Source organism: Nelumbo nucifera, chromosome 3 (assembly GCF_055504915.1).
Source record: "Nelumbo nucifera cultivar China Antique chromosome 3, China Antique-T2T, whole genome shotgun sequence".
Classification (NCBI taxonomy): domain Eukaryota; kingdom Viridiplantae; phylum Streptophyta; class Magnoliopsida; order Proteales; family Nelumbonaceae; genus Nelumbo; species Nelumbo nucifera.
Genome location: NC_142651.1, coordinates 99,840,385 through 99,863,465, shown reverse-complemented (window position 1 = coordinate 99,863,465; position 23,081 = coordinate 99,840,385). Strand labels below are relative to the sequence as shown.

At 36.9% G+C, this 23,081-nt stretch overlaps 1 protein-coding gene across 4 annotated transcripts; it reads left to right on the top strand.

Moving 5' to 3' along the window:
- Positions 1 to 18,420, top strand: LOC104587606 (uncharacterized). Of its 4 annotated transcripts, none has more exons than XM_088901940.1 (9): positions 1 to 316; positions 614 to 732; positions 930 to 1,102; positions 14,295 to 14,388; positions 16,122 to 16,245; positions 16,364 to 16,452; positions 17,616 to 17,701; positions 17,829 to 17,893; positions 18,015 to 18,420. In XM_088901940.1, exons 1-9 carry the CDS (start codon positions 133 to 135, stop codon positions 18,122 to 18,124), a joined length of 1,044 nt encoding a protein of 347 aa, XP_088758066.1. In that variant the 5' UTR covers positions 1 to 132; the 3' UTR covers positions 18,125 to 18,420. The 4 variants fall into 4 exon arrangements, with proteins under 4 accessions (XP_088758066.1, XP_088758065.1, XP_088758067.1 ...); XM_088901939.1 differs by having other exon boundaries at positions 8 to 316; positions 14,295 to 14,421; positions 16,134 to 16,245; XM_088901941.1 differs by having other exon boundaries at positions 13 to 316; positions 16,134 to 16,245.
- The last annotated feature ends 4,661 nt before the right edge of the window (positions 18,421 to 23,081 follow it).

The window sequence follows — 23,081 nt, the reverse complement described above, 5'->3', positions numbered from 1 at the left end:
GACGTCTTGGCGCGACCCCCCCGGTTAGAAAACCAATGTCAAAACTCGAAACTCGAAACTCGTAAGCACGAATCAAGCCTCAACGCTTGCGGTTTATCCTTTCATCTTCTGCGTTTCGTTTTTCTTGCTTCCATGGCAGCCATTGGCGTTGCCTACTGTAGTAGTAGTGGCAATACTGTAGTTCCTTGGTCAGGACGCTTCTTACCCTCCTCCAGAACCTTAATTCCACTCTTCCGTAAACCTAATTTCAGTGCGAAGCGTAGATCTTCAATGGCGTCCCCCTTGCAGTTGCAGGTTCATGCATGCTCCACGGTTGGTCAGTATTTACTTTCGATCTCTTGTTTATTAACGCTAATTTCTCTTTTTTCGCTCTTTATTTGTGTCAATACTTGGAGAAATTTGTTACGGCATTCTGTCGTGATGGATTGTTATTGTCATTTCCGTTGATTGCTAGCTTACAATTATCTTTTGATTTGAATCAATTGTGTGGTGTATGCACAATGCACTTCAGTTCCATTTGTTGCGGTCGTTCGTTGGAATCTTAGGTGCCTGCGTGATTGAATTACTCTAAATAAGTAAATAAATAAATGCTTAAAGTTATTGATTGATGCAGGTGCACCAAATGAAAGATTGGATTTGGAGGTTTCATCTCCTAGTTTGGTAGGGGAGAATGATTTGCTGATTATTGGACCAGGAGTACTTGGGCGCATGGTAGCAGAACAGTGGAGGAAGGTATTTGTGGAGAACAATTTCAAAACATAAATTTGCTTTATCTTACTTGATGGATCATCGAAACTGCAGGATTCCAAATTCCAAGTTTTTAGTTGCACATATATTTTGCTTCCTCCCCTGCCCCAACCCCTTGTTTCGATATATTTACTCCATGAAAAGGTGCTTAAACTATATACTGTTCCTTGATCTTGTAACAGGAATATCCAGGCTGCCAAATTTTTGGACAGACGATGACTACAAATCACCATGATGAATTGGTTAAAATTGGGATAAATCCATCTTTAAGAGGAACGCGATCACCTCAGCAGTTTCCATTTGTTATTTTCTGTGCCCCTCCTTACCGAACTGCAGACTACCCCGGTGATGTCAGGTACCTGCGGACTCAAATTAGCTCCTTGTTATACATATGGAAAAATCTGAATATCATGCTCAAAACTTCTTTTTGTTCTTATGTATGCAACTAGATAAACACACACACACAAATTCCTTTTTTATGTTTAAGCATGTGCGAGAAAAACGTAGTTTTTAGCATTTTCTGAATGCCAGTGTAGCCATAGCACTACTACACTACATAGGCAATCAATTTACTACTGAAGATCCTTACTGACTTCAATTTGCTACTCAGTGATTGCCCCAGTGATTCAACTGTGGATATCTTCAGGAAGCAATCACATTAACTGCATTGGACAGTTGAACTAAGTGCTCTATATAGATGCTAGGGGTGCAAGTCGGGCTGGATTAGGTCGGGTTGAGGTCAACCCTAACGCAACCCTAAAACTTCGGGTTGGGTTCGGGTTAGTCTCAGATTGGCTAACTTTTCTATTTCCTTTTGCCAAATGTACTTATTTCTTAGACTCTAAGGGCTTATGTTAATTCTATATTAGCATTTTTATTTGTAAAAGAACACAGTTAACATGTTTCAGAAAAAGACTTGCCTTTAAACTTAAAATTTTTAACATACAATATATATGCACACATATATAGATATATAAATATATATGCACATAAATATATAAATACTTGCAGTGAAAAATACAAATATATAAATACATACATTTATGGATGCATAGTTGCATATAAATACATGCATGAATGGTGAATACACACATATACATAATTATTTACATGCATAAATACATATTTATATGATATTTATACATGCAAATATGAAGTCAAGTCGGGTTCATACTTTTCAACTTTAACCTTAACCTGAACTTCAACCCAACCCAACCCTACGTTTCAGGATGGGTTCGGGCAAACCCAGCCCAAGTTGCAGCCCTAATAGATGCACTTTTCTTTATCAGGAATAAGGTCATATCCTACATCTTTTACAATTGTGTCCTTTCTGGATCTGGGTGACTTAGGCAATAAAGTCAGCTGGGACGGAAGATGATACATTTAGCCTTTGAGCATAATAGAATCTTCTCAGGTTAGTGTTGCTCTCCTTATAGAAGGAGCTTGATAGTGGACATGTACCTGCCAATTGAGCCTATAACCATTTGGTCCTTTTTGCTTAGTCCATTTAATGTGTCAAGGGGATGAATAGATGTTTATTGAGACTAGCTTCTGCACTAAAGTTGTAATTGTTGCATTGGGAATAGTGGAATTTCATAGGGGTTCACTTGTGGACATAAGCACAAATAGTCAAACCATGTCAAATCATGTGTTTTCTTTTTTATTTTGTTTTTTTTTCTTGGTTTCTTGCACAATAAAAGGAAACCGGGGCACTTAAGTTGTAGCTTATGCTGATAGTAGACATTTTTGGGGTTTAAAGGGGCTTGAGACAACCAAGGAGATCTGCAAGGCAAGAGCACAATTATGGAGATTTGATTATTGCTCTTGTTGTTGCTGCTATTGTTGCTATTAAATTATAGTAATAGTTTTTTTTTAGCAATCAATGTTCTGAAAATCATAATCATAATTTTTTTTTCTGATTTTTACAACTCTAAAATATACCTAAACCTCTCAAAAAATAGAAAACAATGACATTGTACGAACTTTCTAACCCATAAACATCATATAACTATATAAACAGGTAGTAGTAGTGACAAACTAGTGTCCACTCCAATTTCATTCTTTTTTTCAGCAATAAAAGCAATATCTTTAATTGTCTTGATATGAGTATGAACTTTACATGACAATGACAATAGGCCCAAGACTTTAGTCAACAAAAAGGATGATTTGGCCAACCCAATATACTATTTAAGTCCCTTATACAAAATATACAAAAAAGTACCCCACTATACACAAATATACATGTAGCCCTATAAATATTCTTTATAAGTTCATAAGTCATAACTAAAAAACTAAGAATGGGGTGTAAATGGATTGGATCATGATTCGATCCGAAGCTTGATCCTATTTTGTCAGATTCGGATATCCCCATTTCGGACTTCCGAATTGGATAATAGGACCCGACTAAAAATCGGATCGAATTTGGACCACCCTCTATCTGATCCAAAAGGATCTGATCTGATCTGATATATATATGACACCCTTTTCAAATTCGAATCTGACAATGGTGTCCTTTTAATAATTTATTAAATTGTTTAAAAATTAAATTGGATCGGATTAGATTCGGATATCTGACACCCTTGTCAGATTCGAATTCGAATCAATGTTTGTGAGATCCAATCGAATCTATGGTTTATAGTATCGGATTAGATTAGGGTATACATTGATTTAAATCCAATCCGATTTGTTTGCATCCCTAAAATATATCAATCATTATCATCATCACTATTCTCATCAACAAGCTAAATGTTGTCTTCATCTTCTTCATCTTGAAGTTGGACTGATGCAGTCCACAATCATGCTCCAAGAAACATAGAATCATATAGCTAGTTGTTAGTGGACTTTTAACAATTAGTTCATTAAAAGCTCCAGCAACTTGTAACGACTACTTTCTCATTCAATGCTCTAACAGATAGTTTTGTATTTAATACTCCAACAACTAGTTTCTCATTTAATGTTCCAACAGCTAGTTTTTCATTTAATGTACCAACAACTAGTTTTATTCTCTATATATAAAGCCTTGTAATCTCAAACTAGAGGCATCAAGTTCTTTCCCTTGTTTTGAAAAGCCTAGAGCTTTCTTTGAGAGTTGAGAGAGTCCTCTCATTGGGTGAGTAAGTCTTTAACTTTGTTGCCTCATATTGTAAGCCATCTTTGATTAATGAAGTTCCATCCAATTCTCTTCTTCTTATTTCTTTTCTCTCTTCATATTTGAGCTGCATCAATTGGTACCAAAGTAGGATGAGTTAGAGCTGCATCAATTGCCAACTTGGGATTTGCCATGAGAAGAGAAAAGCTAAGCAAGAGCTGATCCAATTTGTCTATCAGACATGGAGTTAGATGATGAATGGATAACTAAAAAGGAAGATCCCCTCCTTTACAGCAGGCTGTGAAATTAAACTTTGATGGCAGCTCTGTGGGGAACCCTGGTATGGGGCTCACTTAGAGCCCCTCCAGTCCAATAGGTATGGGGGACTCACTTAGAGCAGAAGTGTTGGCCCTCCTTCAGGGGCTCAGATTGGCTAAGCATTTGGGTATGCAACAGTTAGAAGTGGAGGGAGACAAGTTAGTAGTAGGGTGCAAACAAATAGTCTGGGAACTTGGTACCTAAGACGAAATGTAAGAGAATTATTGAGTCTTACAAGGGATCTGGGTGTAGTTGTTAATTGGACTAGTCAGCAAATGCTTTAGCTGGTTTACTAGCAAAGCAAGGTGTGAATAGAGATACTTTGTTTTTGGCTGTGTTGTAACTTGCTTTTTGTTTCAGGGGTCACCTTGCCCTTCTGTAGGTGACAGTTTGTAATTTCTGGTGTTCTATTTAATGAAAGTTACCATTTCCTATAAAAAAATGGAAGATCCTGCCATTCTTGATGATACCGCATGGATGGATATGGGAAAGTGTTTTTTTGAAGTTGAAGGAGTTGTAGATAAACGAAGGAAACGTGGTAGGTTTTGTTTTGTTATTATTATAATTTACAACTTTATTATTTTGTTCAAATGTTCATAGCTTGCTCTACCTTAGGTTAGGTCCTAGGGATCTATTTACACAATAAGAGAAGAAAAGGGATAGTCCAACTTCAAGATGAAGAAGAATTTATTTCTTTATCTGATGAAGAAGATGAAGACAAGATTCAACTTGTTGATGAGAATAGTGATGATGATGAGAATGATGATAGAGATGGCGATGCTAATGATTGATATATTTTGATGGATAAGGCTTTTTAGTTCTTAGTTTTTTAGTTATGACTTATGAACTTATAAAGAATATTTACAAGGCTACATGTATATTTGTGCATAGTGGAGCACTTTTTTGTATATTTTGTATAAGGGACCAAAATAATATATTGGTTTGCCTCAATCATCCTTTTTGTTGACCAAGTCTTGGGTCTATTGTCATTGTCATGTAAAGTTCATATTCATATCAAGACAATTAAAGATATTGCTTTTTATTGCTGAAAAAAATGAATGAAATTGGAGTTGACACTAGCGTAACTATCAATCTGTCACTACTACTTGTTTATATAGTTATATGATGTTTATGTGTTAGGAAGTTTGTGCAAATTCGTCTTTTCTATTTTTTGAGAGGTTTAGGTATTTTTTAGAGTTTTTAACAACTTTTTAGAAAATTGGAAAAAACCTTACAATTTACGATATGATCGATTCAAACCCCTTTATGATTTACAATATGGTTATGATTTCTAGAGCATTGCCTTTGGGATCTTCTACTTCCGGTTGATCATCAAAATAGAAGTCCCTCAAATTGGCCTTGGCATTGGTTCATACAATTCCATCTCCTTCTGATTCTTTGTCCCTTCTTTGCTTTCCAATTTCCAACAACACCTTAAACTTTTTCACATACTTCCTCTGTTTTTTTTTTTTTTTTTTGCATGCTTGAATATTAAAAACAGTGGATGTATATGAGGAGATGTACAAAGCAAAAAGCCAAAACGAGACTACAACCCAAAAAATGAAAACGCCAAGGATTTACAAAGGCATCGAGCCACTATGCAAAAAATCCCTCCCCACCCCAGATTTGGCAAGAGAATCAGCCACTCTATTCATCTCTCTAGGAATCCATCTAAAATGACAAAAAACCGATGACAAAAGGTCTCTGTTTTCATTAAAGAAGAAGTTGAATCTCTGAGGACCAACTTTTAAATCCTCCACTCAGCTGATAACCATTTTAGAATCTCCTTCCAGCACCAGATCTGTTAAATTCATATTAGCTGCAGCTCTCAAACCCACGAGCAAGGCACAAATTTCTGCTTCTGCTGAGTCTGTTATACCAATCCGCCCACAAAATGCCCAGAGCAGCTAACCATTAGCTTTAATAATTTGGCCCTTTATCCCAGGCTGTCCCCTGTGGCTTGAAACACTTCTGCAGCTGCCATCAAATTGAAGATTGGCGTTCACTGGAGGTCTGGGAGAAAGAGTAGGGGGCTAGGGGGCACCAAGCAAGAGGAGTTTAGCACCTGCCACAAGTTTCTATCCAAATCTCCAAAGAAAATGTCTCTAAACAGCTTGTGAGCTTTCAACCAGCCATTGATTAGGAATAGGATTCTCGCTTTCAAGTCTTCCAAGGGAGAGCATTTCCCTTCAAACTTGCAAGTTTGCAACAATGCAAGCTTGCAAGTTGCAACACGTGTTACATGCCAACACCAATTCCAAATTTAATATTAATATTTTCACTACATTCTACAATACTCCTAATCTACTATTGAAAACTTGGTTATCATGTGAATCTATAATCCTATCTCCAAGTTCTTCAAGGAAAAAGGACTATAATGTTTCTAGTCCTTGTTTCAAATTTCAAGTTTCAGTAATTTAATCCAAACGTGTAATTCATTAAAAATACTAAAATAAGAGAGAGAGATATAGTTGTTCTATTTGAACCTAATACACATCCAAGAAGGCAAGAACATGGTAATTTAACAAAACATACACATATCAGCATAAATAAAGACTTACAGACTGGACTTAACAAAGAAATCTTCGTTGATCAACAAGGAATGTAGAGTTCTTCAAAATTTCAGAGTTTAGGCTTCAATCATTTATGAATAAAAAAACACCTAACAAGAAGCATAACCAACTTAAAAGCTGATATATGGAATTGTGGATATTGGATAAAAGGAGAAACACACCAACCCCTGTATTTCTGTCAAAAAAGAAACCTAAAAACCATGGTATAATCTTTGCATCACAAAAGATGATGTAAAAAGAAGGGGGCAGAGCGCCTGTTTCTGTGCTAAAAAAGACTGAAAACAAATGGAGCAGATCTCCCGTTACATTAAAAAAGAAGGTGAAAAAAAGATAGGGCGGAGCCCCTGTTTTGTGTCAAATAACGACTGGAAAAAAATGGGGAATGGCCCCTTTTTTTACATCAGAAAAAAGAAGGAAAAAACATGAAGGACGGAAGCCCTGTTTTTGCATCAAAACAGAAGAATGCTTCTTTCAATTGATTAGAAAGGCAAATGGTCCTTAATAATTAAAATGACACTATTGTCCCTCATTTTTAAAACAATAACCTTAAGAGGAGAGGGGCTAAATAGTCTTTTCTTGATAAGATCATTAATCGGTAAAATCGATTACAAATCGCGATTTACGATTCAATTTAGTGATTTGGTTACAAATTCTACGACATTGCAAAAATGATTCCTGTATGCAATTCATATTGTTTTGTTCACGATTTTTGATATGATACAAATTTATCAGCACAGAAAATGATACAAAACAATAATGCTTATGCCAAAGGAGAAAACCTATACATTAACTCTATCCTCTGGATGCTAAACCTGGAACTTCCTAATAAATGTGTAAGTATCCACCACTATCACAAATTGTAAGAGTATTAGGGGGCATTTGATAATGGCTGAAGTTTCTGAACTGAATAACTTATTTCTGTCTTTTAGTGAATAAAATAATTAAATAATAAAATATTGAAGGGTATAGTACTCTACCCAGCTTCAGCTTCAGCCATTAAGTAGGGGTGCAACTCTGTTTGGCCCGAGTTAACATTTTGCACTGCTTCAGGCAAGGCTCATTCAAATTTTGACAAAATCTTAACCCTAGTCCAGCCAAGTTGCACCCTTACCATTAAGGAGCCCACAATTGCCTTAAAAACTTATTCACTAAAAGGCAAAGCAATAAGCTCAGTTGAGCCTTTTCAGCTGCCATCAAACAGCTCATTGGACTTTTAGGGGTTTCAGTTGACTTGATGAAATGGACTGTTATTGGGGTCTTTTGGTTTCTGTGTTTGTGTCTTAGGTTTTGTCTTTAATTCTTTGATAATGGAGCTTGACCAGTAAGAGAGGAGACTAATCCATCTTCTTATGGATCGATACTTAACCTTAAAAACTAATGCGAGCAAATATATCACAAAAGTTGAGCTTCTGAAGAATATGGCAATGATCTAAAACATTAGCAGCCCATCAGAAATGGCGGAAATTGATAACCTTTCCATCAATGTGTAGAATCCAATTTTACTTAACAAAAACAATAAGAAGAAGAAGCTGTTTTCTCACTTCATAAGATTTACTCTGTCCATCATTTTCAGGTAGCATAGTGTAGAATGTAGAATGATGCTAAAGTTGGGTCAGGAGCTTTTGGAGATCTAAGGGAGTAGGTTGGACCTTGGCTCCCTCTTGGGGAGCTTTGGGGGGAATTGTCACACTATGGAAGGAAGAGGTTGTAGAAGTAGTGGAGGACTTGATGGGCAAATTTTCAGTATCCATCAAGTTCAAGAATGTGGAGAATGGGTTCTAACCAATGTCTATGGACCTAACTCTTACAGAGAAAGGAATGAATTGTGGGAGGAGCTCTATGCAATTCAAGGGCTTTGGGATGGTCCGTGGTGTTTGGGTGGGGATTTAAATGTAATTAGGTTTTCAAAAGAGATTAATAATCCTCACCAGGTAATCACAACCCACATGAGGAAATTTAACAGCTTTATTGAAGATTGTGGGTTAAAGGAAATTACACTTTTAACAAGATAAATTTACTTGGTCCAATTTCCAGGCATCTCCTTTTTGTTCCAAATTGGATAGATTCCTCGTCAACACAACTTGGAAGAGACCTTAGGGATTCTTGGTATCTAGAGCTCAATTAAATTAGGTTTGGAATCCTTTGTCACTGGATAAAGACCTTTTAGGTCTGAAAATATGTGGCTAATCCACCTGGATTTTGTGAAGAAGGTGAAGGACTGGTGGGATGAGGAGATGAGGGGGGTAATTGGAAGGGGGTCAGATTCCACAAGAAACTAAAGAGATTAAGAACCAAAATTAAAGAGTGGAATAAGAATCACTTTGGGAGATTGGAGGAACAAAAGATGAGTTCGATCACTCGGATAGAAGCTTTGGATGAGAAGGAATCCCAAATTATATTGTCTGAATAGAGAAATGAGATCAACTTAAAAGGGATCTTGAAGAGGTTCTTTTGAGAGAGGAGATTAGTTGGAGGCAGAAGTTTACGCATAGGTGGGTCAAGGAAGGTGACGGGAACACTAGGTTTTTTTATGACTTGGCGAATGGAAGGAGGAAGAATTTTGTGACCAAGTTAGAGATAGATGGGGAGGTATTAACCAACCAGGATTTTTGTGGATCACTTTAAATCAATTTTTAGAAGGCTTTGGAATGAGAGTAGTAGCGGAAGGATTGGATTGGCTAAGGTTGGATGATGAAAAGGTAAAGTGGCTGGAAAGGAGTTTTGAGGAAGAAGAGATAAAGCAAGCAGACTTTTTAATGGACAGATCTAAGGCCCTGAGTCTGGATGGTTTTACAATGGCATTTTACCAAGATTGTTGGGAGGTGTTGAAAGATGAATTGTGTGATGTTTTTAAGGAATTTGCAAATAACCACATGGTAAGTCTTGGAGTTAATGCCACTTTCTTGGTTCTTATTCCTAAGAAAATTGATGTTAATCACCTTAAATATTTTAGACCAATTAGTCTGGTAAAGGCATATGATTTGGTGGATTTGGAGTTCCTAATTAAGGTATTGAGAAATTGTGGGTTTTGGTGATAAGTGGTGTAGATGGATATTTGGGTGTATCAGTTCTTGTCACTACTCAATTCTGGCTAATGGTGTGGTAAAGGATTTCTTTCTAGCTTGCAGGGACCTAAGGCAAGGGGACCCACTCTCACCCTTCCTCTTTACTCTAGTAGCTAATGTGTTCAATAGAATCGTCACCAAGGCTGATAGGGAAGATGTATTAAGGGTTGGAGAATAGGGAGGAATTAAGTCACCGTTATCCATCTCCATTTTGCAGATGACTTGATGATTTTTTTGTGAGGGGGGTGGTAGCAAGAAGGTGGCAAACTTGAGAGACCAAATCAAAGGTTTTTGAGAGAATCTCCAACTTGAAAATAAATTTGTCTGCATAAAGGGTATCAACTTGGAGGAGAGGGAGATTGAGGCTATTGTAGGGTGTCTTGATTGCTCCATCTCTTCATGGCCTATGTCCTACTTAGGGCTTCTGTTAAGGGCAAACCTTAGGGAGAGTAGCTTTTGGACTCCGGTGGTGGAAAAGTTTGAGAAGAGACTAGCCTCTTGGAAGAAGAACTACATCTCTCTAGGAGGTAGGATCACTTTAATAAAGGCTTCTTTGGCGATCTTACCCACCTATTTCTTGTTTGTATTTAGAATACCACCTAGGGAAGCAAAGAAGCTGGAGAAACTAACGAGAGATTTCCTTTGGGAACCAAGACAAGATAAAAAAAGGATCACCTGATTAAGTGGTGTGTACAGAAGCAAAAAGGAGGGTGGATTGGGCTTAGGATGGGTGGTTCAAAAAAATTTAGCATTGCTAGGGAAATGGCTGTTTTCCAATGGAGAGAGAGAGAGAGAGAGGTTATGGCATGAGGTGGTGGTAAGTATCCAAGGAAACTCAGAGAATGGGTGGGATGTTGGTGTATCAAAACAGGCTAATTTGGTAGCACCTTGGAAGGCCATTCACAACACTCTTCCTTAGTTTCTCAGGTATGTTTTAGGTATGAGGTTTGTTCTGATAATTCTGTTTGGTTTGGGGAGGATGTTTGGGTGGGAAATACCCCCTTAAAAGACCTTTTTCCCTTTGTTATACTCTCTCTCTTTATAAAAAAAAGAATGGGTTTCAAAATTTGTTTCAACTTCGAGAACCCCCTTGGCTCTGAATTGGGATTTTGGCTTTCATAGAGGGTCAAGGGATGCTGAAATTGAATCTTTGTCTAATTTTCTCTCCCTCCTCAATCAGGTTTGTTTGGACCCAATTGAGTCAGATAAGAGGGTGTGGGCTTCGAGGCCCAAAGGGACCTTCACTTGTGCCTCTTATATTAAGTCTCTTTGCCTTTCTTTTGTTCATCAGTTGTTTCCCTCTAAGGAAGTTTGGTTCTAAAGATTATGGCTTTTTGCTGGGAAGTGTACCTTGGGAAATTAAACACTGTAGATAACCTACAAAAGAGAGGACCTCTCTTGTGTATTTCTCCCAACTGGTGTGTTCTTTGTAGAGCTCATGGGGAGGATTGCTATCACTTACTGATTTCCCATCTATTCTCGACAGAGTTATGAATTTGGTTCCTCTTGTTGTTTGGGTGTAGTTGGAATCTACCAGCTGATGTATGCATGATTTTTGACTACCCTACCTTAACCTGGCCTAAAAAAGGAGGGAGAATTATGTGGAGATGTGCTCGAGCAGCCTTGCTATGGACAATATGGGAAGAAAGAACGCTAGAATTTTCCAAGAGGAGAGGAGCAGCCTAGATTTGAAGGTTTGCATTTTGAATAGGTCAATACACTGCTTAAAAACCATGGAGCTCTTTTAGCATTTCTCCTTTAGTGATCTCTGGAGAAACTGGAAACAGTAGCAAGTTGCTCCTCCACTAAGAATAGGGCAGCTATAAGGTGGCTTCCCCTATCTGCAGGATCGTTGAAATTGAACTTTGATGGGAGAAATTTAGGCAATCCAAGACCCTCTGGAATGGGGGGAGGGGGGTCTGAGAAATCGGCATGGATAGGTAGTCCTATAGGGTCCTCTAGGACATGGAGATTCTGTTTGGGCAGAATTACTAGCTGTTGTACAAGGGGTCCTTTTTTCAAACCAGATGGGGGTAGAGCAATTGATTATTGAAGGGGATTCTAAGGTAGTGGTGGGCCGGTTGAAGAACCCCCAGAATGTTGCTTGGTGCTACAATGAAGTTAAGAAGTTCAAATGGCTGATTAGGAATATGTCTACTTCTATTGCAGTGGGTGGGGAGATCAGCAAATTCTTTGGCGGATGTGTTAGCCAAGCAAGGGGGCAAACAGGGATGACCTATTCTGGGCTCAATTGTGATTTTTGTTGTTTTTTTAGTTTCCTTGTAATCTGTTGGGTGAGGTTGCAGCTCGCACCTCTCCAAGGGTTGTTTTATGAGCTTTTAGTCCCAAACATGTTCACGATTTAATAAAATTATCATCATTTATAAAAAAATGATGGTAAAGTTATATTTTTTGGGTGATGTTTTAGAGATGGGAATTGCGGGCATTCATAATATGCTAGTAGTTGATGCATTGATCTATGGCAGAGGTGCACTTCCACACCGTTTCATCGTTTTTAAAAGTTGTTTTTGAGGATTAATTATATTAAAGATACTGAAAGAGATAATTTGCTTTGGCAAAACTGGTTCATTGCATATTTAATGAAGTTCTTTGTTCCTGATAAAGAAAAGTGCATCTCATTATGTGCATTCAATACATCTTAGGCATAAGTGTTGGAAGGGTTAAGATCCATCATATGGATGGCCGAACCATGCTAGATGGCTGGGCGAATTTTCAAAATTTTCCTAATCCTTATAGGAATCGAATTCCCTATGTTTTAAAAAACTGCATTTTTCAGGATCGGTCTTGCACTGAACCGGACCAGATTTGAAATCAATCAAAGAGAGAGATTTATACCTAATATGAATATCACAAATGCAAATCCCAAGGTGGTTCACGCCCAAATCAGTCCCAAAACCAGCCTCCACTGAAGATGGCGTAGTGTGTAGGTGAAGCTGATTCAGCAACATAGTTTTCAGCAAAACTGCAACCCAACTGCTTGGATCAAACCGGGGAAGGTTCCTCTGAATTTTTCTTGCAAAGTCAAAGGAAAACTGATCTAAATCAGTCCTAGATAGCTGATGTCAAATTGGGAAAAAAAGTGGGAGACAAAAGGGTGCAAAGAGAACCAAAAACTGCAAAAAAATAAGAAGTTGTCTTGGATTGGTCCGCCCCCTCCTCTTTTATAATCTCTTATGGAGTTATTTCCTAATCTAATTAGGAGATAATCTAGATCTAAATCAGATTTGGGCTCTAATTAGAGATATACCATATCTTCTTATAAGATTAGGTGATCCATACTCAAATTCGCCCCATGTCACATGACAACATGTGACAACATAATTAATCATATTAATTATGGGCCTTAGGCCCATCAGCCAAAAGGCCCACGACCCAAGGGTGTTGCATGGCCAACTTAGGCATGATTTGTATGGTGTGGGACCCCATAATGACCTCACATAAGTCCACATGGGTTCGGCCCAACTTCTGTGCAAGGGCTTAGCTGAATTCACTGCTAAACGTAGTAAACCCCTGAGCACATCACTATGGGCTCAATATGGTCCCAACATTTACACTTAAATGGTCATTGAATTCAGCCATCCTATGAAGACCCAAGGATAATGGGCTTAAGTAAGATAAAGCCCATCAGACAATCAGCCCTTAATGGTCTCTTATACTTAACCTCTCGGCCTATAATGATCACAACACTGCCTGACATGGGAGGACTTCCCCCCTAGCTACAAGATACAGTGTCACACTCTTTGTTGGGATGGATCCCAGGAATTAAAACCTTTTGCAAACATTTTTCATAAAACATTAATATATATACTCATATAAATATATTTTGCAAAACCAAATCTCAAACACAATTGAAATCTATTGTCAGTAGTTTAGATTTCCATCAGAGAGAGTGTAAGCCCTATTATTCACTTTGTCCGAAAAAGGGGCCAATCCTATCACTATGATCACCCACTCAAGTGAATTCTCAGACTGCCCCAACATATCCAGGTTTTGACCCTCAATAGATCTCATTGATTGGCATATCAAAGACAGCCAAATCCAACACCTAGTGTAGTACCATAATCAAGTCTAGGGGTTATGTGTAACTTTTCAATTTTGTTTATCAATCTCCAAGGTCCAGGGCATAACTGGAAAATGGTCTGAGTTCAGTGTTTCATTTAAACACACACTGCATGTGCTTTGGGTCTAACCCTAGCAACTGAGACAAGCAGCCCCAACTTCTTTGGCAGCACATCAGTGTCAGTCTTGGCAGGATAAACTCCCCAAGTCTATCCAACAGTTGATAACATTTTAAACTAACACGAGTCTCATTAATGTCCAGTTTAAGGGGTAATTTCACAGAAACATACCAATATCAACATGAAACAGTAATGTACTTTTATTCATTTACAATAAATGTATTTGTACATCAATCTAATTGGAGCTAAGGGCATACACTGTCTAACAATAAGGCATTGATTTGGAATTTGGAACAATCTGCAGGTTGGCTGCATCAAACTGGAGTGGTGAAGGTTCTTTCATATTTACGTCAAGTAGTGCTCCATATGATTGCAATGACAATGGATCTTGTAATGAGGTGTTAAATCTACTACAACACATTGTTTTGCTGGTAACAATATTTGTTTTTGCATTGCTTTTGTTCTAGGTGTCCCTTACATACTTATCATGTGTCTTTGGCTTCATACTATCGCTTGTTGTAATAATCGTTAGAATCAATCCGTGCATTGACTTCAGATCTTCCTAAAGATGTAGTGTATGGTAGTTTTGACTCTTGTTTCACAATATTCCTTTCCCTATCCACATGTGAGCATTAGAGGAGGGGGAGGTTGGTAGTAAGACAGTCATCACTTGTAAAATCAGGCTTGATGGTGGGGTCCATGGGGAGAGGGGGTAAAAATCTTGACTAATAGAAAGGGGTTTCAAATCATACAAAGAAGGCCTTTACTCAATGTTGATAGCTAAGAAAAAAAATTACATTTTAATATTTTGATGTACAAAACCTGAGCAACAATTGAAAGTAGTAGAGATGAATATTTCAAAGGGAAGAGAAGATAGAGCATTTACTTATGCTGCAGATACAGATCTCAATTCTCAACATAAGAAGAGGAGAGTGAGGAGAGAGAATAGAGCCTTACCTCTTGGGTAATTCCAAATTCTTAATTCAGTTACGATAAGAGGGTTTTTGTATAATTAAATCCACATAAACCAGCTTTTACAAATAAAGTCGGATTCTCAATTTTCAGTCTTTTTGGATGGATGCCTAAAAAACATACAAGATACCAAAATTAAATTAAACAAACAAGTTTTGACTCCAAAGCTTAGACTCAAAAAAGGTGATACGAATGTAGCTTTAATTAAAGAAACCTAAAAGCTTACTAATAAGATTAACTAAACCTATTACTGCAAAACTATAAAATAATGCTAAACTATAAACTATAAAATAAGATTAACTACAAACTATAAAATAATGCTAAAAAAATACTAAAATCGTTCTAGAGAAAACCTAAAAACTACCACACTACATGGTTTCTCTATGGTTTCTTTCTCTTTTTCCATGTATGCATTAGTTGGGGTCTAAACCAAGGATCTATTAAGCTACAGGTCAACTTTCCAAGTATTGAATGCTTGTAAATCATGAGGAGTCACCAATACAATCAAGAAAAAAAATCCAACATAAAAATAAAACTTTCCAACTCCAACTCTCATTAGAAAACAATCCAGAAACAACATCTAAGGATCCTAAATAACTAGATATAAAGATTGGACGCAAAGCTCTTCCATTGACATCCTTGAGCTCTGGATGCACCAACTGCCACTAGAAGTAATGTCAGCCTTACCTTTTTGAGTAGATCAATGCTTTCCTTAAAAAATATGCCAATTTCTCTAATTTCAAATGCCCCTAATGAACAGAAAATGGTATTGTACTTCAAATCATTTTCACCTTTATTTCTCCAGCAAAAGATGGCCATGGAGAGGAAAAAAAATCATGTGGCTGAGAAGGCCCGAACTCTGAAATTTGATCTTCTAAACAACCCAAGAAAATAGGTCATGAACACCACCACTTTACATTGGGTGAACATGAATGCCAAGCATCCTTCTCTCAATTTTTAAACATTAATGATCAGATGATGACCACTAGATCAATTAGGAGTTGGTTTGTACTGAATACATCTAGCTGGCCCATGTTAGAAACTTTTTCCCTTTATATCTAGAAAGCAACTAATCTGAAAAAAATCTGGGATGCACAGTTCTTTACATGTAGAAGTATAGTTGAAAGATATCTAGTTTGCATTTTTAACTTACATGCAGATGGCTATGCAGGACTCTCCAATAGTCCCTTTAGGAAGAAGCCCTCGAACAGATATTCTTTTAAAGGCAGAAAGTGTGGTGCTGGAGCTTGGTGGTTGTGTTCTTAGATTGGCTGGGCTTTACATATCCTTACTTGCAATTAATCTAAACCATTAGCTTTCATTTGCACCTCGAAGTTAAATGGACACATGTGGAAATTAATGCTACTGTCAACTTCTTAGTGTACCTTAACTATTTACACAAAGCAGATAGAGGTGCCCATAACTATTGGCTGGAGAAAGGGACTGTAGAAGTTCGTCCAGATCACATTCTCAATCTTATTCACTATGAGGTCATCATTTTCATCTTATGGTTGTTCTCCTGATATTGTATATTGAACTTTAATGTCGTTCTTGAAATTTCTCCATTATATTTGTATATGCCACATAATTGATGCTTACAATCTTTGCAAGTTTATCTATTTTAAAGAACTTAGGAGTGGCCTCAATAGGTGATAAAATGAGGGAAAGACTAAGATGATTTGGACATGTGCAGAGAAGACCATCTACAGCACTAATGTGAAAATTTAATCAATTACAAGCTAAAGGTTATAGAAGAGTTAGGGGCAGACCAAAAAGGGTGTGGGTTGACTAGCAAAAAGCTATAGCCTATTACATGAAACTTGAATCCTTACTTATGTGAACTTGTTAACTCGCTTTCGTGGTGGGTGAGCTATATTGGTATAACCGTTTTAGTTGCTTAAGATCATTTCTTTTTTTTTCTCTCTATATTGTTTTTGTTGTTTCCATTTCCCAGTCATATTGGTAGTAAAGATTGTCAACAAAATGCTGATGGCTTTTTTTTTTTCTTCAGCAATGGATATTCTATTAATTGGAATTAGAATTGGGATGGGGTCGTAGGACTAGGAAAAAAAAGATGGAAACCCCTGAACCCCTACCTTCAAAGAAGGCTTAACAATGTAGATGAACAAAAGAAACACAAGTTACAATCCCTGAAGCCCTGAAAAAAAAAATTGAAAGCATGAACTTACCCCCTGAAAGATAATAGCTTCCAACCACCAAGGAGATCTGCTCCTTCCCCAAGACTGGCATGAGAATCACTGAAAAAAGAGCCCCTTCCAGTCTACCTGTAAACTAAACAACATGATAAAAAAACCTAAAAAAGAGCTCCTTTGCACCTCCTGACGTTTGTTTAATTATTGATCAAAAGGGAAAAACGACAATACGCTATTGTTTAGTCTAGGTCACAGCGCACCTCCAGATCTTAGTTTCATAGACATACTATAAATAGTACAAAGGTCATGAAATCTTCAAGGCCACTGTGCATATGTCATGCCAAGGGCATACTAATTCATATAATATTCCTGCATTTTTGTGGTTATATATCTTTTGGGGGGATTTAGAGTTAACAATTGTATAATTTATCAAGAGTGGAAATGAATTTTTGTTAAAAACCATGAATTAGTGGTTGCTCTAACTTGTCACTTGCATACAGGACGCAGCATCACTCTCAATTTCAATCATGAAGAAGAAACTCCGTGGTCGCATCTTCTTAGGCTGTGACAATAATCCTTTATCCAGGTCTTGTCACTGGTTTACTATTTTGGATTTTGGCTACTTTCTTTGTAGTGAATCATGACAATTTCAAACAGAAAACACAGAAGCAACCTAAATCTTTCTTCATCTGCTTTATATCTCCTCCTTACAGGCAGGAAATGATGGATTTGGTGAACAGTAGTGGAAAATTCAGCAAAAAGTTTGAGGCCTTTACAGGCAAGCTCATAAGTGATGTTTCAAAATAGAAACATCAGAAAAGTTTTACACCCGTACGGTTGAGGTTTATCACTATATTTTCCAACTGATGCAAAGTCAGCTTTAATTTCTTGTGATGCAGGAACTGATGATCCTTTAGGGAAGAGGTTAAATAACTCAAAAACCCGTGCAGAAATTGGATGGGAACCAAAGTACCCAAGCTTTGCTCACTTTCTTGGATTACCAAAGTAAGTGCAGCTTCCCTCTTTATGTGGGAAGGCAGAAAGGAGTATTAGCAACAGTTTGTGGTTTGTCCAAGCTTTTTTCAGTCCTTTGGACTACATGAGAGGTGTAAATTCTTCCTTTATTTTCCACAAGTCCTTTCATATTCAAGAGGCAAGGGGATAGGTCTTGTTAGCATTTATGCCATGGGGAACAGCTTCAAAACTTGTAATTTTTTACCCTGCATTCCATATTCCTATAATCTGATGTACAAATTATAGAGAAAAGATTAAGGTTTCTAAAAAGATCAGATTGGTTAAAGTTAATCTGAGGATGCTCAAAATCTTATGTCTTTAATCCCTTGGATGGGTTCATCTTCTGATGGGAGCTATTCTCTCTATCCTTGGAAATGCCCAAACTTCCCAATGATCATAAACTTGTGAAATTATGGTGTTATCAGTTATGTGCTGGTATGAAATTGACCCCTCAGATTTCTTGAGATTATTAGCAACGGTTAAGTACTAAACCCTGATTGACCCTACTTATTTAATGGGAGTTGTTGGGTCTGTCCAACAAGACCCGACTATGTATAACCTACAAACCTTTACACTATGTAAGTTGACATTTGACAATAATCTCTCTCTCTCTCTCTCTCTCTCTCTCTCTGAAACAGGTAAAACAATGCAGGCAAAATCCCTGTGCAATTAGGTCTCGGGATCGGGTTGGCCCAGACCGCCGGCAGTGTTAGATGTGAATTTATGATCATTTCCTTTATTCTAAATTTCTAATGCATATATAAAACGTGCCTCCCTCATTGGCGCTTGAGGCTTACCGCTTACGATAAAATGGATCATGGATTTCATCCTCACAAAATCCATTCACTGCTTGTGCAACCGTGCATTGGGAATATCTCCATGTTTGTATGATTTGATTTTATTCATGAAGAGATATTCTCAATGCAGAGCTACAAGGGCTGTGGGTCCTATGTAATAAAATAGATAGGACCTCCACCTTTCACAGTGGAGTCCATGAATTTATTGTTGGTGTGAAATCAAGGTTTTTAAAATCTAACCGGTCGGGGGTCTGGTTTTCGAGTTGAATGATCCGACTGTTTGAATCAAACGGATGGCCCGTTCTAATAAAAAAATAAAAAATGGCCAAAGTTGTTGGACGGTTTGAACACCCAGGTCAGTGATTTACTGACCGAATCAACGGTTTTTGGCAAAATAACGGTTCTGAGGTAAAACGGATGATTGATTCCTGGTTTTGTCTATCTGTCTGGTCTGGATTTGAAAACTATGTACAGAGTTAAGGCTGCGTGCATTTGTGCCTCAGATCCCTCATTGATGGGAGCCTGTGCACTGGATTGCCCTTTTTTTTATTATAAAATGGCCAGCCTATGCCAATCTCTAACATTTAAACTTCAAAAAAAATGCCACAGAACGTGATTTCTTATCTTTTCTCTCAATTGTTTTCTCGAATTTAGGTGGAAGCTAGCACTTTTTCTCTCCTGATTATCCCACATTCAATAAAATTGTAGCTTTCGTGTCTAAAAGAGTTGCAATAATGCTAAAATTGTAGCTTTCGTGTCTCAAAGAGTTGCCTTAATACTCTAGTCATGACATTAGGTTGGATTTATCCCATACACTCTACTGTCTTCCTTTTCATTTTTTTGTTTTCTTTCTATTGATAGATAATAATACCAATATGTCAATTTTAAAATGCCTTCCATACACTTCTATTCATAGGTAGTAATACCAAATTACCAACATGACAATTTTAAAATGCTTGGTATGTGTATCATATCAGTAAGTTCCATCAATGTTCAAAGTATTGGTATGTGTATCATATCAGTAAGTTTGGACAAAAATGTATAACATGATATGCTTTAAATAGCATAGATATGGTGAAAATAAATGGATATAGTTAAATACATTGTAAAAAAAATCTTACAAATCCCACTAAAACATCAATAATAATAGATGTAAGGTGGAAAACATTATATTTAACAAAAATATTGAAATAATTATGAATAAGTTATACGCACATAAGAAATACAAACTTCCGTTACTTATAAAAAGAGATGCATTACAATCAATCATACTGGGAATCTAGGTTCAAAGTATCGACACAGGCCGATATGCCGGTAGGGCATATTGGCCTGTGCCAGTGCTTTTTTTTTATGTTTTATTTATTTATTTTTTAAAACTGGTTCAAATGAGTCAGTTTAAGTCCCAGCTACCCTTTGAACCATGGTCTGACCTGATACAACCCCTATAGGGGCATATTGGGAAGCTTCCGACACGATACGTATCGGCCGATACAAGCCGATATGTATCAATACTTTGAACGATAGTGGGATTGTGGGAATATGGGTGCAACGGGAGAGTTCGCTAATTCTTTTTTTTTTTTTCAGCAAAGGTGGGGTCTTATGGTAAATGAAGTTTCTCTTGACTATTAGATAAGTAACTTTCCCCACATTAGGGGAAACATATTAAAAGCCCAAAACTAGTAGGGGTGCAACTTGCATAGGCTTGGGTTGGATAAAATTTCAGTGGGCCTGGCCTAAAAATTCAAGCCCAGTACAGTGTAAATTCTTCAAATGGGGTGCCCGATTTTCACCCCTAAAATCTAGCTTAACAAAATTACCCATTAAACAGGCTTTAAAGTTTAAACACAGAAGGGTAAAAATAACAATACAAAATTTACCTGTACAGAAAGGAAAAAAGAAAAGGCAAGTGCCTAGATAAATAACATTAACCAAAAAGCAAACATGGCTACAAGTAGAAATCAGTGAACAGTTTTATAATAGGTTAATCTTATAATATTTAGTGTACCTTTTTTTTAAAGACTATACCATTGTAAAGATAAATCTACTTTTAGTGTAGCTTAAGCACTCTACCACCGAGTCTCCGATGTTGAAATTTGAACCACCGATCAGCGTCCACCAATTGTTTGTTTTTAGGTGGGAGTGAACCTTCCAAAGTCGAGTCACGTCACGAGTGTCGACTCTCTAAAATTACAAGAGTCTGAGTTGTTTTATGGGACCCAGATATTTCTTAATTTTTTTTCATGGACATCGATCAATTCATCATCTTGACTATTTTAAGTCCACCAAATCTTAAGACCCATGTGCCCTTAATAATTCCCCTTTATTTTAGGATGGAGGTTGTGGCATTTTCCCCAATAGAAACTTCGTCCTCTCAACGTAATCACATCGATGGAATCTTAACCAAAATTAATGCTTGGTAGGCGTCTGTATGTCTATCTAAATACAATTTAAAAAAGAAGGAAATAGGTTTTAAGTCAACGACGTCAATTTTTTAAAAACAGCATCTGAGCATCCCTCCTTCCTCATCTACTGTTCTTCATTCATTCCCCTTCAGATTTTAGAACAGCTTGCTTGCTTATTGCTCTGCAAACAGGAGATAGATTTAGGTTTGCTTGTGACGATGGGGAAAATGTGTTGCTCAATGATGGCGGACGATGAGGATATGGACATTAAGGGAATTCTGCTGGTGATTGTGATTGGCATCGTGATCGCGATCATGCTTATGCCTCAGCCACGGCGATCCAAAGTTATCACCGTCAGAAATTCCTGTTACCGCAGAAATTAGTAACCATTTTTGCTTATTTTCATCCACTTTGTCTTAGTCTGTGTTGCATTTTCTCTTTAAAAGACTACTACTACTTCATGTATGAGATTCATTGAAATTTGACAAGAAATGTAGCACTTCTTGTGAGAATGGCGTTTGTGTTGGGTGATTTTTTCTTTTTTTTTTTCTTTTGGGTAGAACAAACCCACCAATTTGTAAGTGATAATGGATTTTTCTTTGGCTCTTTAGTGGACTGATCTAATCTCATAGGGTTTAGAGGAAAACCAAACCAATTGTGGCATGAACCTGTTTTTGAAAGTAGGCTTTCCTATCAAAGTAAGGCCATCGGGTAAAAGACGGCAACCTGGTTTTGCTTCTCACTCCCCTGGAGATATGGTAACATATCAAAATATGTTACCATCTAACAGTTACTAGTAGTATAGTAAATCAAAATTGGTTTTCTATCAAGTTTCTGGTTTTGCTTCTCACTCCCCTGGAGATTATTGGGCACCTTTGTTAATCTGGGTGACGAATCCAGTGTGCGTTCAGTTGGTAATGGAAGAGTACGCATTCTTTGGTAGGAATATAGGCAGTTAGAATGGGAAACCGACATTAATAGATTGACACCCAAAAAGGAAAGATTAGACTTTAAGTGCAATGCTAGCATTGTTTTAGCATTTAGCACTGTACTCATAACTCGTTAACAACCTGGTTTTGACTGCTAATGTTGCTTTGTTATTGATCCACTTGTACACATAACTCGTTAACAAGTTTTTTTATCAGCTTGCCCCGCTCATCAAAGGTACAATTATGATAGTCAAGGTTTAAGCAAGGTGTACAGAAAGGTAATTTTAAGAAATATATCGGGATAGAAAAATCAAAATGCGCATAAATATGATAGGAAATTCAAATAAAAATAACACTTACAAGTTTTATATGATTGTAAATAAGTCATTTAAATGTAAAAAAAAAAAACCATAATTTAATGTTTATATAAAATGTGACATCTCAAAATATAATTAGTAATTGTTGAAAATGATGAAATAACTAAAATGTGAAAAAAAGCAAAAAAAAAAACTAACATATAAATGTATATACATCAATTTTCAAATAACCAATATAATTTATCTTAATTTTTATTAGTACATAAATTTTAATATTTATTAATAAGCACGATAAAATTTACTTAAAACTAGAAATGCATATAATTATTATAACAATCAAATTGAAGTCGCATAGTGGTGAAATTATGGGTGTTAAAATCTTGTGACAAAGGTTGAAGTCTTTCTATTGTTAATATTTGTAGATTTTATACTAACAAAACGAAATTAATGAAAGAGAGGATCATTAATTAATAGAATTAATTAGAGAATTGAAATTAGGCGCTAAAA